This window comes from Mobula hypostoma, chromosome 5 (assembly GCF_963921235.1).
Source record: "Mobula hypostoma chromosome 5, sMobHyp1.1, whole genome shotgun sequence".
Lineage (NCBI taxonomy): Eukaryota > Metazoa > Chordata > Chondrichthyes > Myliobatiformes > Myliobatidae > Mobula > Mobula hypostoma.
In genome coordinates this window covers 140,266,338-140,283,519 of record NC_086101.1, presented here as the reverse complement: position 1 = coordinate 140,283,519, position 17,182 = coordinate 140,266,338, and the positions used below count along the sequence as shown (strand labels likewise).

General features: G+C 52.1%; 1 protein-coding gene across 10 annotated transcripts in view; it reads right to left on the bottom strand.

Moving 5' to 3' along the window:
* Positions 1-243: 243 nt before the first annotated feature.
* Positions 244-17,182, bottom strand: part of LOC134347038 (amyloid-beta A4 precursor protein-binding family A member 1-like) — a 199,336-nt gene continuing 182,397 nt past the window's right edge. For all 10 annotated transcript variants that reach the window (XM_063049055.1, XM_063049057.1, XM_063049056.1 and 7 more), the window contains one exon: positions 244-6,112. In XM_063049055.1, coding sequence (XP_062905125.1) covers positions 6,041-6,112 — 72 coding nt within the window. In that variant the 3' untranslated portion in view covers positions 244-6,040. The remainder of the gene's footprint in view (positions 6,113-17,182) is intronic.

Sequence of the window (17,182 nt, the reverse complement as noted above, 5' to 3'; positions counted from 1 at the left end):
CGTCTTGATTTGAAACAGAAATTAAGGAGTTACCCTTCTGAACAGGTATAAATTGAAATAACTCTGATGATTTCTGTTACCTTTACTGCACTGAATTATCAAAGTACTACGTTGTCTTCAAAATGGGGTTCTTCTCTGCAGATGCATTTTAAGAGTGCTGACCATAAACAAAAGCAAATAAATTCGACATACAAATGTTGCATTTATAAACTCTCCAAAAAACTAATGAGTTTTGTTGCTGTTTACACATACCAGATGCAAGAGTTATACCTTCAGCCTTATTAATCTCATTCTGATTGAAAACTGATTAATGAAAGCCTACGAGCTGCTTAGGACAGAAAAGACCCAATGGTACATTTGTGTGACAAAATTATCTCTGTTGCATTTTACAGCAATTTATAATTTAAAGTTTAGCAAATGTGTGTATGTATATATGTGTGTGTGTGTGTGTGTACACACACACACAAACTGCATAATCATCTTGCTGCATGTTAGGCTAACCACACACTGAGAAATATGCATCAAGAAAATTTACATTTCACTGTTGGTCAATACTCAAAACTGGAGCCAGGTGTCCTCTGCCACTGTTAACTTAATGTAGAACAGTGGCTCCCCTATGTCAAACTCTTGTCCTGTGTAAACAGATGGAACTGCATTTTGAAGAGGGATTGAGAAACTTCACCTGCCATATTTGGCTAAAAGAATTGGTTACCACATTTCCTACAACTGCTAAGTTTACCTGTATTCCAGCATCCATGTGACTTCTATCTTGGGAGATTTGTTCCAGCTTGATGCTCTCACACCAGAAAAGTCAACAAAAAATAGTTGCAGTAAATTTACTTCCATCATTGTAAAAGTCACCATCTTAAATGACTTACAGTAATCTTCTGTTACAAAAGTCAACAAAAGGCTCTTTGTCAATAGGAAATTAAGATGGTGCACAGTTGTTTCTGATAAGTTTTATTGGTCAAGAATTGTGAGACACATGCCCTGTGCTAACAGTGCCTGAACACTGTAACAGAGGTAAATACATGCAACACACAGCACAGCAGCTACAGAGAGGCAATATGTGGAAACGTCAGTCATAGGACAGACGTGTAGTAAACTGAAACAGGAAGGTCAGCAAGAATCTCAGGGGTATTTGCACGCCCTCCTCCACAGGTACAATCCAATCACACTGTTTGAACATCAGCTCAGGTGAAATCAGTCACGTGCTGCTAGTTTTGTGTTTTAAACTTAGTAAAAAGTAGCAAAGTTACTAACAGGCCCTTTCTCAAGGCACTTTCAGACAAACCAAACCGTACCTCGAATATTATTACACAGTGGCTTAATATATCAAAGGGATGAGTAAATGTACTGAAAATGGACAAGTGCTAATGTCAGAAAACCAAAACAAAGAGAGATATTGGAGAATACCTCAGTCAGCTCCTGGGGTGGGTCAACAGTAACTTCAGCTGTGTTCCTTTCCCTCTCCTACAGAGGCTGCCTGACACAGCATGTTTTTCCCACTCTGTACATTTCCAGGATGTAGGCCTCCGATTTCCCCACCTATCTGCCCTGAAGATCAGGTGGCCAACAAAGGCTTTATATTAATCCACTAGTTTATTGCCTGCCATTACCAATGCCAGATTTATTCACTTAATTAAGAAGACATTGGGATTTCGACTAACATCTCCAATTAATTTGACTTTTTAAAAAAAACACAGAAGGCTATCTGTCTGAAGATCCATGCTGGCTCTGAGTTTACATTCATTAGATCCATTAACCCACACCTCCCCACAACCTCTCTCCCTCTCACATGCCCCTCAAGTCCCACCAATTCTCCTGTCCCTCACCTACTCTAGGGGTAATTTACAGAGCTAGTGAACCTACCAACATGCACATCTCTGGGATGTGGGAGGAAATCCATGTATTCTCTGAGAAAACAGATACTCCACAAAGACAGCAGCTAAGGATAGGATCAAACCTGGTTCCCTGTAGCTGGGAGATAACATTAATTATCCATGGCACCATTCAGTCACAATGGGCTTGCTAATTACTAATCCAGTCTTATCATTAAGATGGTCGAAGTGTTTTCCAGATGTTTTTAATGAATCAGAGCGCCATTACGCACCGTGGTGTTGCTAAAATTTTACTGTGGTTTCTTGTTAGGAAGAGTCACTATCTCTCAACACACTTTCAAATTACAAAAGGACCTGGAGGGAATGGATTTCAATTCATCAGTTTCTAATCTTATTGCTATAATTTTTTTGACTATCACACACTGAAATGATGCAATGCCCACAGTATACACTTCCATAACGTGCCGTAACACATGGTTTGGATTTCCCTGGATACCAATTTAGGGTTTCACTTAGCACATCTGTCAAACTGCTCTACTCAAACCACTCCCAGCTCTTCACAGCCTGCTAGAATTGGCCTCCTAACAGTTTGTGAGATTGATAACTCTCTGACCCGTTCTTAGAGGGTTTCATCACAAGGCCCCCTACCCACCTTTTAATCCCACCCAGTATGATCATCACTTTTTAAATAAGGTGTGTGTGGCGGGGGGGGGAGGGGGCAGGGGGATTGATCCTATTGATCCTTCCCCTCCACCATCCCCTGGAAGATTTCTCTGAAGGATTTTTGCACAGTGCTCTCCTAGAGAAAGAAGGTCCAGGTAAAGCAGGCCTTTCAAGAGAGCAGCCAAGAAACTATTTAAAAGCAGAAGGTGATAAAAACCTGGAACACTTCTGCCAATGGCCATTGATGCCAAAACCAATTAGATTTCTGCTAAACAAAGATACTGAGATACCCAAGGTGAGCAGCTATATGGAGTTAGATCTATATACCTGTAGTCCCCTGGCATTAAAAGGCCACTTCCTGTTCCTGTAACCTTGGGAGACTCCAGACCTAGCCTTAGAGGACTGAAAGACTTTCAGACGATCTGAACGCTAGCCAGCCTGTCTAGTTTAGGGGAAAGGCCGCTTCTGATAGGCATGCCAGAGGAGTTCAGTGTATGCTGGCTTTCACCAAAGAATGACTGGTAAAGGCAGGGAAATCACATGAAGGTTGCCAGGCATGTGAGAACTGCTGAGGGACAGGAAAAGGATACCCTATGCTATCATACGGCTCCCTACACCCCAGCTCAAGCCCTGAACTGACATATCTGTCCAATTGGGCAGTTTCATCCAAAATAGGGAACAGGCAAACCCCTAGCCCAAGATGAAGGGAGCAAAGGTCCCCTTTGGAGACCCCCAACCTCTGATCAATGATCACTAAGAGGTAAACTCCACCCTACTGCATCCATCATCTGTCATATGAAAACTGCACAATGAACATTGATTACTTGGGGTTCTTTTTCATCTTTACAGTTCAGCATTTTGAAGAATTAACAAAAGAGATATCTGCTTTTGGTCCCCAGTGCTAAATATGTGCGAGAATATTGGCTGCCAGATGCAAACACTTCCCCACACCTCCACAATTAAGCCCTCATTTACATTCACACTCTCTGCCAATGACACACCATGGTCACAATGTGTAACATGAACAAAATGCACTCCGGCTACTCATAAAATCTTCTCTAGCAATACCGCTCAAACACGCAACCTTCACTACCAAGGGCAAAAGGTGAAATGGGAACACCAGCTGCAAATTCCCCCTACAATGGGTCGCAATCCTGACTGTAAATGCTGGAAATCTCTTCCTAACAACACTGGGGGAGATCCTTCACCAGAAGAACTGCAGCATGTCGGGAAGGCTAGAAACTTTCGCCTTACCAGGAACACCATATCACTTGAAAACAATTTGGTCCTCTTGACTTCAATGCATACAGAAGTGTTCACAGTTGCTGGCTGATACTCTTGCACGGGTTCAGAAGCAGAAACCATGGGTGAAATTCTTTCAGAAACATTAAAATTTTTTTTGCAGACTCAACACATTTGAATACTATTTTCCCTCTTTGCAATTGAGAGAAAAAATGTTAAGGAGTACAAATCATTACACGCATCACTCGCTTTTCCCCCTTCCCTGAAAAATAAACCATTAACAGTAACATAAATAAATAAACATTGTCGCTGTATTACAAACACAAAAGATAATCCTCAAAAAATACTGGATTATGAACTACGGCATTAATATGATAATAATGAATAGCTGACATACTTCAAACAACATTACAAAGTAGAACATTATGTTGCTGTGTTATAATCTCCTGATATCTTATATTCTATTGCACCAAATGACAAAAAAGTATATTCTAGTACTGCATAAAATATTTACATTAAGTTCACATCGGCATGTGTAAGTATTAGTTATAGATATTAACAAACGTATCATTGAATGAAACCCTTTAGGTTGTGCCATGTCATTTTAATAACTTCAAGTAATGCTGTGACAGAGCTGTGCAGGTTAACACTTTAATCTTGTGTGTAAACATAGGAATTGAGTATTCACCTGAACTAGAGAGAAACTCTGGCATTTTCAGTATATTCACCCTCAAATTACTCTGGTCATCATTAATTTAGCCTCATGCCTGGAAATGGGAATGCCTCTGATGTTCCAATAAAATTCCGGGAATCTCCTGTTGCTGGAATGTGTAAGGACACTCTGTTCTAACACTTTAATCATATGGAAGTTAATCTATAAAGTGCGATGATCATAAGTGGAAATTCACTGGTTGGGCGAGCAGGACAGAGCTGAGAAATGGGATTAGGCTGGATAGTTCTTTCACACCCATCTGTGACAGAAGGTGAAATGACCATCTTCTGTGCTAGAAACTTCAATGATCACTGCTCACCTAAATACTAACCTCAATGAATCAAGCTCCTGTTGGAATAGGCATAGTGTCACTACAGTGCAGAACAGTGCTATCACTTGCTCCACACTACATCCTTATTACGTACAGTGGTTAAGGTTCTGCTCTATTAAATGCTCACTCCCAACAGTGACATAAAACTGGCTACAATTGACACAACAATCTATTAAGTGGAGATGTGTGTAGAAAATCAAATGGTTTCAAGTTAAACAACATAGAACTCAAGCTGATACACTGGCTTGGTATTTGTTAATGGGAGATATAGAGGAACAAGAGTGTGCACGTTAAATACCCCAGCACTGAATTAGATGCTGTCTATAATGTAGACTAGGGTCTCAGATCAGGTTTAGAAGTACAGAACTTGGCAGGACTCAGCAAATTTGCTGCTAACATTTTACTTAATATAGTTTAAGATCATCTATTGGAACTGTTTTTAACTCATTTACACCTCAACCCTAGGTCTCTGCATTTAATTTCCAAAACAAAACATTAGTTCAACCAAGAGTTTGTTAATGATTAGTTTCATGTGACAGATGTTACAAGAACGGAACTGCAAAGCACTCCATGCTTTTAATCTCTGCTTTTTACCAACTTGAATTAGAAATTCACAGCCCATAACTTCTTTTTAAGATTGAAAAGTGGTGACACAGAAATTATATTAGATCTGCCCTTAACTTCAGAGAATGGCTTCAAACTCCGACTTGGATAGGATTGTCAAAATAAATTCTTTACAAACACTCCAGTGCATGTTGGAACATCTCAATGAGGTAAAAGAATAACAGATTAAGAGAATTCTTCAGGAATATTTTAAAATATAATTAGGAAAGATCTAGGAATTTCCAAATCAGACATACTTTTAGATACTTTGTAAATGCTTATCAGTTTGTTTAGCTTTAAATATATTTCCCAATGTCATAGTCACTCACCTGCATTGATCTAGTTCTGCATAAGAGCCCTCTCTTAAAGAACATCAAGCTATATAGGTGCCCAGTTACTAATTCTGTGTTATCTTGGTGAGAATTAATCTGCGAGAATATATTTACATTTATTTCTATATAAACCGCACAAAGTTGCATGTCTGAAAGGCAAAGATTTGAATTTTTTTTTTACAGATTTTTTTTGTCAAACAAAACATGTTTAAAAAAAATTATAGTTTCTGCAGCTGCAGAAATGCAGCAATGGTGAACACAATCAAACCACACAGACACTTCCACTTTGCACACCGGGGCAGGGTTTGTCGTCCTTTCAGATGTAAACAGGCTGTTCTTGAGCTGTCAGCAGTCTATACATGGCTGCAGGCATGGTCTTCATGTGAATCTGAGGGAGAAGGGAGGAAGACTAGGTTGAATTTCTACATCACTGGTGCTGTGGAGAGTAAATATCTTGTTCAGCATGACTTTTCATCAGCACTGCGGCAACATCAAACTAAACCACTATCTTGGCATCTTGATCAGGAGGTTCAAAGTAAAGATGAGCTAGCATTTGAAAGTGAATACCTTCAAAATCACCCTTAACAATAGCATTATTAAGCACGATTAAAGGGCAGCAACAAAAGCTCCATCAGAGAAGTTGGTTTTAAGGAGAACGCAATTGCCTGTGGGGATGCACAAGAGGTTAGAATAGCACAGCAGTGTGGTAGTTAGCTCGACGCTTTACAGTAAAGATGACTCGGGTTCAATTCCCACTGCTGTCTGTAAGGAGTTTGGACATTTTCCCCCATGACTGTGGGGCTTCCTCTGCATGCTCTGGTTTTCTCCCACAGTCCAAAGGCGTACTGGCTGGTAGGTTAACTGGTCAATGTCAACTGACCCATAATTAGGCTAGGATTAAACTGGGGGAATGCTGGGTGTTGCAGCTTGAAGGGCCTGTTCTGCGCTGTCTCTCAATCAGTCAATAATTAGGGAGAGGCCACAATCTCAATGGGTGCAGCACAACAGAAGATTACAAAGGTAAGGAAACGTGAAGTTACAAGGGAAATAAAAATCAAGAGAATTTTAAAATTGAAGTTCCACTAGCTGCCAGCCAATTCCAAATACTATTCACACAGGAACATTAATTATATATATATCCCCTACTTATTGTATATACATTTTCCCATCAGCAAAAGACGGAGAGACCACGTGATGGAAGTCAGTCAAGTTATGAAGAGATTCATAGACATACATTCTCCCCGTGCATGCATGGGCTTCCTGCCAGTGCTCCAGTTTCCTCCCGAAGTGTAAAGGCATAGCAATTGATAGGTTCATTGGTCACTGTAAACTGTCCTGTGATCAGGCTTGGGTTAACTCGGGGGTTGCTGGCCAGTGCAGCTCTAAGGGCCGTTAACAGCTTATTTTGTGCCATATTTCAATAAACAAAAATATATACAACATGGAAATCAGCCTTTCCACCCACTGTCCTCACTGACCATCAGCCACTCATCCCACATTAATCCTTTTATTTTTAAAAATTCTTTCCCATTATTATCAACCGCCCCCAATTCCACCGTTCACCTAGACACATTCGTGCCAGCTTACTGCCACCAAGTTTCCCCATGAACCACACATCTTTGGGATGAGGTTGGATACCAGAACACTCACAGGGCGAACACACAAACTCGTAAACAAACAGCACCTGGGGCTGGTTTTAAACCCAGATCTCCGGCACTGAGAAGCAGTGACCCTACTAGCTGCACCACTGGACTAGCCAGGATTCAATAAGGTAGTTGCAGAGAAAATACTCAGACAAGGTGATGACCCAAGCAGTTCACTAATTGGAAATGGGCAGAGGCTATAAGAAGAATGAGATAATAATAAATTGGACTTTGGAATGTGAAACTCGCTCCTTCACGGAGTGCTTGGGAGGAATAGCTGAGACGGAATTATGAGGAAGCTGAATAAACTATGGGAGAAGGGATATGGAAATGGTGATGAAGAGAGTTGCAAGTATCACATGAATACTAGCAGTGACTGGCCGGGCTGAATGGCCTATTTTGTCTTCTCTATGACATGCTAAGCACATCTTCATTAACGACTCTTTATTAAAAATCATACTCATCCTCTAACATAACATGGCCATTGAGAATACCAACAGTATGGAGAAAATGTAGTCCAATCACAAACAGGAGAAAATCTGCAGATGCTGGAAATCCAAGCAACATTTACAAAATGCTGGAGGAACTCAGCAGGCTGGGCAACATTTATGGAAAAGAGTACTCAGTTGACGTTTCGGGCCAAGACTATTCATCAGGCCCAAAATGCTGACCAGAGAAAACGTAAGCTACTATATACACATTGTCAATACAAGCAGCTGATTTTTATTTTAATAGTAAAATTGCATCATATTTTCTCATGCCAATGTAAAGTGAAGACAGCAATAATTATTATTTCTGTTTTCAGAGGGGGTGAGCGCCACTAGCATTTTCTGCCCATCTCTATTGACCTTGAACAGAATAGCTTGATAAAGCATTTCGTCAGGCAGGTAAGGGCCAAGAACAATGCTGCTGATTTGGGATATATGCAGCCTAGAGTGGGCAAGGATATATTTGTTTTCTCAAATATCAGAGAAGCAAGGGTGTTCTTGCCACTATTCCTGTTACAGAATTTCTCGATCAACATCAACAATATAAACTTCCCATTCAAGGTCGAATTAAATTCTGCAGTTGTGAAGGAGGATTCAAATTCATGCCCCCGAATGTAGTTCAGGCCTCGGGACTGCTAGCACTCACTGTGTGCCCTTGCTTACAGGTCTGGGAACAGCTGAAAATAGACCAGTTCACTGCCATAAGCAGATATTACAGTTCAGCGAGGTGTAAACTTCATTCACGAAGGGACAAAGTGTTTACTGATTCTGTAGGTATCAGTTGGACAAATCTTTCAAAGCGGTAAGGTTGTTAAAAATTGGAGCTTGCAGTACACCTTTATAAATAGATGCACAGTACAAATGTTAAATCTTTATGGCTCCTGCTGTGGCGATTTCTGGGCACCACACTTTAGGAAGAAGGTAAAGGCCCTGGAGATGGTGCATGGGAGATGTATCGGAGTACTCTCTGAAATAAGAGAGGTGTTTTTTTTTTCACCTTCAAGCAAGATTTGACGGAAAAGCTCAAAGTTGTGAGGGCTTTCATTGTGCCAATTTTGACGACCCATTTCTGCTGGCAGAAAGACTGATAGCCAGAGACATGTTTGTAAAAGTGCAAATAATGAGAATATTTTTACTAAACCAGTTGTAATCTGGACTGTCTAGCCAGTGGAAAAGGATTAAAAGAGAACTTTTAAAGGGCAGTTGAGTAAGTTCATGGAAAAGAAAAATCAGTGGGCCTTTGGGTAAAGGATCTGATCCCACTGTTCTTTTCTGGAGCCAGGACAGGTATGATCAACTGAGTTGCCTCCTCCAGTGCTGTTTAATTCCATGTCTCCTTGGTATGTGCAGACTTAGAAGATATCTATTCAAACATGCACTTATTTGCAGATTTAAAATGCAAGTATGCCATTTCAATAAAAATAAGACCAAAAAAGAAAAAAGTGGTAAAAACATGAGGATACATTTATGATTTTGATTTTAAAAAAAAGATTGCTCAGAGCAGAACACCACCATTGGTTACCAACACAAAATAAGCAGCAGGATACTAACAGCGGACCAGTCACTCCTCCACACTCAGTTTGATTTTATGTTAATGGAACCAGTTGCTGAGGAGACAACAATGGGAGGCTGTCTCACTTGGTGTCAATGACCACTGTATCCTGGCATGTTTACTTCAGAGGTAAACATCACAGGAACATCAGGGACCAGTTTCAATCTCTGTGAGCATGCAGAAGGTTAGCATTTGGATCAATTACTGTGGAAGAATTTAACAAAGAGGGACTGCAAAATCTGCAGTTTGACTGACACACACAGATTTGATTTCTTCCCAGGAGAAAAGTTAAAAACCTACTTCAGTCTTCTGGGGCTTATTCTTCACACCAAGGTAATTTGAAGGACACACTAGTGTAACTGATCATAACATTTGCTAAGAAAACGCCAGGGACCTGTGCCAAACTAGTCTGAAATATACTCCATAATGTCACACTATTCAGGTTGAATCCACTGGTGACAAAAACAACTTGGAAAAGGAACCAGATCAGAGCGCATACAAGCGGATGCCAAAACCGCCAAGTGAGAGGGACAAGGTTCCAGTACGTCATCTGACAGGAATGATGGTAACTCCAACAGCACAGCACTCCCAACACAGCTCGGGCTTTTAAGGCTCAGGTTTCTAGAGACTCAAACTCAGTGGTGAGAAAGCTTTGCACTGATTTACAAGCCCACAGGGAACTGAAGTCTTGTCAGTCTGGAACCTCTGCCTTCCTTCCTGTGTAGGGAGAGTATGTCATGGTCACCCAAGTGACAATTTCCCTTTTCTGGAGGCTGGTAACACTGATTGAGTGTTTGCAATCTCTCACCATTTAGATGGAATGCTTTTTTTTTCCCTGCCAAAATTGGCTATTTCACTTTTCCACATTATTTGCCAGATCGCTAGACATTGATTTGACCCACTCATAATGCAATCCCCTCAGCAACACATATATCCCTTTGGACACCGTTGCATTGGGGGGGGGGGGGGCAGTAGATGACCTACCAGCACACAGCGGCAGCAGCCAGGTCAGTAACACTGCGGCCAGCACTGAGGCTCAGCAGGGAAGGGTAAAGTCAAGCACAGCAGTAGGTAGGGGGACAGACAGGAGGTTCTGTGGCCACAAAAGAGACACTAGGATGGCCTGTTGCCTCCTGGGTGGCAGGGTCAAGGATGACCAAGAGCGTCTGCAGAACATTCCCAAGGGAGAGGGTGAGTCACGGTGTAGATTAGCATCACGAAAGAGGGAAGCAGTGCTGTGTAGAGAGCAGAGGGAGTTAGGAAAGGGGCAGAAAAGCAGAAACTCCAAGGTAGTAATCTCTGAATTACTCCCAGTGCCATGTACTGGTCAGGGCAGAAATAGATAGACAGAACAGATGAATCAGTGGGTGAGGAACTAGTTCAGGAGGCAGGGTTTCCTGGTTCTTGGATCTTTGGAACCTCTCCTGGGGCAGGGGTGACTTGTACAAGACACACAGCTTGCACCTTCACTGGGAGGGAACTGATAATCTGACCAAGAGGTTTACTGATGAGGGTGGGGAGGAAAGGGTTAAACTAATTTGGCAGGGGAATGGGAACCAGTGCACCAGGTCAGAAAGTGGAGGACTGAGATGTTATGACTAGTAAGAACAGGCAGGAGCAAAGTAAGATGCAGCTTGTAGTGTCTGTATTTTAACGCTATGAGTATTATTGGTAAGGATAATCGAGCATGGATCAGTACATGAATGGGTGAGGGGGGAGGGGAGAGTGAGGGCGAGAGTGAGGGGGGAGGGGAGGGTGAGGGTGAGGGGAGGGGGAGGGGGAGGGGGAGGGGGAGGGCGAGGGCAAGGGCGAGGGGGAGGGGAGGGCGGGGGGCAGGGGAGGGGGAGGGTGAGGACGAGGGGGAGGGGAGGGTGAGGGTGAGGGCGAGGGGAAGGGGAGGGGAAGGGCGAGGGGAGGGTGAGGGCGAGGGGAAGGGGAAGGGGGAGGGGGAGGGTGAGGGGGGAGGGTGAGGGTGGAGGGTGAGGGGGAGGGGGGAGGGAGGAGGGGAGGGTGAAGGGGAGGGGGAGGGTGAGGGGGAGGGGGAGAGTGAGGGTGAAGGGGAGGGCGAGGGTGAGGGTGAGGGGGCAGGGAGGGTGAGGGGAGGGGAGGGTGAGAGGGAGGGGAGGGTGAGGGGGGAGGGGTGAGGGTGAGGGTGAAGGAGTGGTGGGGGAGGGGGAGGGGGAGGGGAGGGGGAGGGTGAGGGGAGGGGGGAGGGTGAGGGGGGAGGGTGAGGGTGAAGGAGTGGTGGGGGAGGGAGAGGGGGAGGGGGAGGGTGAGGGCGAGGGTGAAGGAGTGGTGGGGGAGGGAGAGGGGGAGGGGGAGGGTGAGGGCGAGGGTGAAGGTGAAGGAGTGGTGGGGAGGGGGAGGGCAAGGGTGAGGGTGAAGGGGAGGTGGGGGAGGGGGAGGGTCAAGGTGAGGGTGAGGGTGAAGGAGTGGTGGGGGAGTGGGAGGGGGGAGGGGGAGGGTGAGGGGGGAGGGGAGGGGGAGGGGGAGAGGGTGAGGGTGTGGGTGAAGGGGAGGGGAGGGTGAAGGGGAGGGCGGGGAGGGGGAGGGTGAAGGTGAGGATGAGGGTGACAGGGGCGAGGGTGAGGGTGAGGGGGAGGGGAGGGTGAGGGTGAAGGAGTGGTGGGGGAGGGGGAGGAGGAGGGGGAGGGGGAGGGTGAGGGGAGGGGAGGGGGAGGGGGAGGGAGGGTGAGGGGAGGGGGGTGAGGGTGAGGGTGAAGGAGTGGTGGGTGAGGGTGAGGAGGGAGGGTGGGTGAGGAGGGAGGGTGGGTGAGGGTGAAGGAGTGGTGGGGAGGGGGAGTGGGAGGTGAGGGGAGTGGGAGGTGAGGGGAGGGTGAGGGGGAGGGTGAGGGTGAAGGAGTGGTGGGGGAGGGAGAGGGGGAGGGCGAGGGGGGAGGGTGAGGGTGAAGGGGGAGGGTGAGGGTGCAGGGGGAGGGCAAGGGGGAGGAGGGGGAGGGAGGAGGGGAGGGTGAAGGGGGAGGGGGAGGGTGAAGGGGAGGGCGAGGGTGAGGGGGTAGGGAGAGGGTGAGGGGGGAGGGAGAGGGTGAGGGGGAGGGAGAGGGTGAGGGGGAGGGAGGGTGAGGGGGAGGGAGGGTGAGGGGAGGGTGAGAGGGAGGGGAGGGTGAGGGGGGAGGGGTGAGGGGGAGGGGAGGATGAGGGTGAGGGTGAAGGAGTGGTGGGGGAGGGGGAGGGTGAAGGAGTGGTGGGGGAGGGGGAGGGTGAGGGGAGGGGGGAGGGTGAGGGGGAGGGTGAGGGTGAAGGAGTGGTGGGGAGGGAGAGGGGGATGGGGAGGGGGAGGGCGAGGGTGAAGGAGTGGTGGGGAGGGAGAGGGGGAGGGGAGGGTGAGGGCGAGGGTGAAGGAGTGGTGGGGGAGGGGGAGGGCAAGGGTGAGGGTGAAGGGGTGGTGGGGGAGGGGGAGGGTGAGGGTCAAGGTCAGGGTGAGGGTGAAGGAGTGGTGGGGAGGGGGAGGGGGAAGGGGAGGGCGAGGGGGAGGGCGAGGGTGAAGGTGAGGGTGAAGGGGGAGGGGGAGGGGAGGACGGGGCGAGGGTCAGGGTGAGGGGGGATGGGAGGGTGAGGGTGAGGGGGAGGGGAGGGTGAGGGTGAAGGAGTGGTGGGGGAGGGGGAGGAGGAGGGGGAGGGGGAGGGGAGGGGGAGGGGAGGGGGAGGGGGAGGGAGGGTGAGGGGAGGGGGGTGAGGGTGAGGGTGAAGGAGTGGTGGGTGAGGGTGAGGGGGAGGGTGGGTGAGGGTGAAGGAGTGGTGGGGGAGGGAGAGTGGGAGGTGAGGGGAGGGTGAGGGGGAGGGTGAGGGTGAAGGAGTGGTGGGGAGGGAGAGGGTGAGGGCGAGGGTGAGGGTGAGGGTGAAGGGGTGGTGGGGGAGGGTGAGGGTGAGGGTGAAGGGGTGGTGGGGGAGGGGGAGGGTCAAGGTGAGGGTGAGGGTGAAGGAGTGGTGGGGGAGTGGGAGGGGGGAGGGGGAGGGTGAGGGGGGAGGGGAGGGGGAGGGGGAGAGGGTGAGGGTGTGGGTGAAGGGGAGGGCGGGGAGGGGGAGGGTGAAGGTGAGGATGAGGGTGACAGGGGCGAGGGTGAGGGTGAGGGGGAGGGGAGGGTGAGGGTGAAGGAGTGGTGGGGGAGGGGGAGGAGGAGGGGGAGGGGGAGGGTGAGGGGAGGGGAGGGGGAGGGGGAGGGAGGGTGAGGGGAGGGGGGTGAGGGTGAGGGTGAAGGAGTGGTGGGTGAGGGTGAGGAGGGAGGGTGGGTGAGGAGGGAGGGTGGGTGAGGGTGAAGGAGTGGTGGGGAGGGGGAGTGGGAGGTGAGGGGAGTGGGAGGTGAGGGGAGGGTGAGGGGGAGGGTGAGGGTGAAGGAGTGGTGGGGGAGGGAGAGGGGGAGGGCGAGGGGGGAGGGTGAGGGTGAAGGGGGAGGGTGAGGGTGCAGGGGGAGGGCAAGGGGGAGGAGGGGGAGGGAGGAGGGGAGGGTGAAGGGGGAGGGGGAGGGTGAAGGGGAGGGCGAGGGTGAGGGGGTAGGGAGAGGGTGAGGGGGGAGGGAGAGGGGGAGGGGGAGGGAGGGTGAGGGGGAGGGAGGGTGAGGGGAGGGTGAGAGGGAGGGGAGGGTGAGGGGGGAGGGGTGAGGGGGAGGGGAGGATGAGGGTGAGGGTGAAGGAGTGGTGGGGGAGGGGGAGGGTGAAGGAGTGGTGGGGGAGGGGGAGGGTGAGGGGAGGGGGGAGGGTGAGGGGGAGGGTGAGGGTGAAGGAGTGGTGGGGAGGGAGAGGGGGATGGGGAGGGGGAGGGCGAGGGTGAAGGAGTGGTGGGGAGGGAGAGGGGGAGGGGAGGGTGAGGGCGAGGGTGAAGGAGTGGTGGGGGAGGGGGAGGGCAAGGGTGAGGGTGAAGGGGTGGTGGGGGAGGGGGAGGGTGAGGGTCAAGGTCAGGGTGAGGGTGAAGGAGTGGTGGGGAGGGGGAGGGGGAAGGGGAGGGCGAGGGGGAGGGCGAGGGTGAAGGTGAGGGTGAAGGGGGAGGGGGAGGGGAGGACGGGGCGAGGGTCAGGGTGAGGGGGGATGGGAGGGTGAGGGTGAGGGGGAGGGGAGGGTGAGGGTGAAGGAGTGGTGGGGGAGGGGGAGGAGGAGGGGGAGGGGGAGGGGAGGGGGAGGGGAGGGGGAGGGGAGGGGGAGGGGGAGGGAGGGTGAGGGGAGGGGGGTGAGGGTGAGGGTGAAGGAGTGGTGGGTGAGGGTGAGGGGGAGGGTGGGTGAGGGTGAAGGAGTGGTGGGGGAGGGAGAGTGGGAGGTGAGGGGAGGGTGAGGGGGAGGGTGAGGGTGAAGGAGTGGTGGGGAGGGAGAGGGTGAGGGCGAGGGTGAGGGTGAGGGTGAAGGGGTGGTGGGGGAGGGTGAGGGTGAGGGTGAAGGAGTGGTGGGGAGGGGGAGAGTGAGGGTGAGGGTGAGGGTGAAGGGGTGGTGGGGAGGGGGAGGGGAAGGGAGGGTGAGGGGGAGGGTGAGGGTGAAGGAGTGGTGGGGGAGTGGGAGGGGGAGGGGGAGGGTGAGGGTGAGGGGAGTGTGAGGGTGAGGGGGAGGGGGAGGGTGTGAGGGTGAGGGGGGAGGGGGAGGGGGGAGGGGAGGGTGAGCGTGAGGGAAGAGGGGAGGGTGAGGGTGAGGGGGGAGGGGAGGGTGAGCGTGAGGGAAGAGGGGAGGGTGAGGGTGAGGGGGAGGGTGAAGGAGTGGTGGGGGAGAGGGAGGGGAGGGGGAGGGGGAGGGTGAGGGGGAGGGGCTGAGGGTGAGGGTGAAGGAGTGGTGGGGGAGGGGGAGGGTGAGGATGAGTGTGAGGGTGAAGGAGTGGTGGGGAGGGTGAGGGGGAGGGGGAGGGTGAGGGTGAAGGAGTGGTGGGGGAGGGGAGGGTGAGGGTGGAGGGGAGGGTGAGGGGTGCGTGAGGGTGAGGGGGAGGGGAGGGTGAGGGTGAGGGGAGGGGGTGAGGGTGAGGGTGAAGGAGTGGTGGGTGAGGGTGAGGGGGGAGGGGGAGGGTGGGTGAGGGTGAAGGAGTGGTGGGGGAGGGAGAGGGTGGGTGAGGGTGAGGGCGAGGGTGAAGGAGTGGTGGGGGAGGGGGAGGGGGGAGGATGAGGGTGAAGGAGTGGTGGGGGAGGGGGAGGGGGGAGGATGAGGGTGAAGGAGTGGTGGGGAGGGGGAGGGGGAGGATGAGGGTGAGGGTGAAGGAGTGGTGGGGGAGGGTGAGGGTGAAGGAGTGGTGGGGAGGGGGAGTGGGAGGCTGAGGGGGAGGGTGAGGGTGAAGGGGAGGGTGAGGGGGGAGGGGAGGGTGAGGGTGAAGGAGTGGTGGGGGAGGGGGAGGAGGAGGGGGAGGGGGAGGGTGAGGGGGAGAGGAGGGGGAGGGAGGGTGAGGGGAGGGGGGTGAGGGTGAGGGTGAAGGAGTGGTGGGGGAGTGGGAGGAGGAGGGGGAGGGGGAGGGGAGGGGGAGGGTGAGGGGAGGGGGTGAGGGTGAGGGTGAAGGAGTGGTGGGTGAGGGTGAGGGGGAGGGGAGGGTGGGTGAGGGTGAAGGAGTGGTGGGGGAGGGAGAGGGTGAGGGCGAGGGTGAGGGTGAAGGGGTGGTGGGGGAGGGGGAGGGGGAGGGTGAAGGAGTGGTTGGGGAGGGGGAGGGTGAGGGTGAAGGGGTGGTGGGGAGGGGGAGGGGAGTGTGAGGGTGAGGGGGAGGGTGAGGGTGAAGGAGTGGTGGGGGAGTGGGAGGGGGAGGGGGTGGGGAGAGGGGAGGGTGAGGGTGAGGGGGAGGGTGAGGGTGTGAGGGTGAGGGGGGAGGGGAGGGTGAGGGGGAAGGGGGGGAGGGGGAGGAGGGGAGGGTGAGGGTGAGGGGGAGGGGGTGAGGGGGAGGGAAGAGGGGAGGGTGAGGGGGAGGGTGAAGGAGTGGTGGGGAGAGGGAGGGGAGGGTGAGGGGGAGGGGGAGGGTGAGGGGGAGGGTGAGGGAGTGGTGGGGAGGGGGAGTGGGAGGGTGAGGGTGAAGGAGTGGTGGGGGGAGGGTGAGGGTGAGGGTGAAGGGGAGGGGGAGGGGGAGGGGGTGAGGGTGAAGGAGTGGTGGGGGAGGGAGAGGGGGAGGGGGAGGGTGAGGGCGAGGGTGAAGGTGAAGGAGTGGTGGGGAGGGGGAGGGCAAGGGTGAGGGTGAAGGGGTGGTGGGGGAGGGGGAGGGTCAAGGTGAGGGTGAGGGTGAAGGAGTGGTGGGGGAGTGGGAGGGGGGAGGGGGAGGGTGAGGGGGGGAGGGGAGGGGGAGGGGGAGAGGGTGAGGGTGTGGGTGAAGGGGGAGGGGAGGGTGAAGGGGAGGGCGGGGAGGGGGAGGGTGAAGGTGAGGATGAGGGTGACAGGGGCGAGGGTGAGGGTGAGGGGGAGGGGAGGGTGAGGGTGAAGGAGTGGTGGGGGAGGGGAGGAGGAGGGGGAGGGGGAGGGTGAGGGGAGGGGAGGGGGAGGGGGAGGGAGGGTGAGGGGAGGGGGGTGAGGGTGAGGGTGAAGGAGTGGTGGGTGAGGGTGAGGAGGGAGGGTGGGTGAGGGTGAAGGAGTGGTGGGGAGGGGGAGTGGGAGGTGAGGGGAGTGGGAGGTGAGGGGAGGGTGAGGGGGAGGGTGAGGGTGAAGGAGTGGTGGGGGAGGGAGAGGGGGAGGGCGAGGGGGGAGGGTGAGGGTGAAGGGGGAGGGTGAGGGTGCAGGGGGAGGGCAAGGGGGAGGAGGGGGAGGGAGGAGGGGAGGGTGAAGGGGAGGGCGAGGGTGAGGGGGTAGGGAGAGGGTGAGGGGGGAGGGAGAGGGTGAGG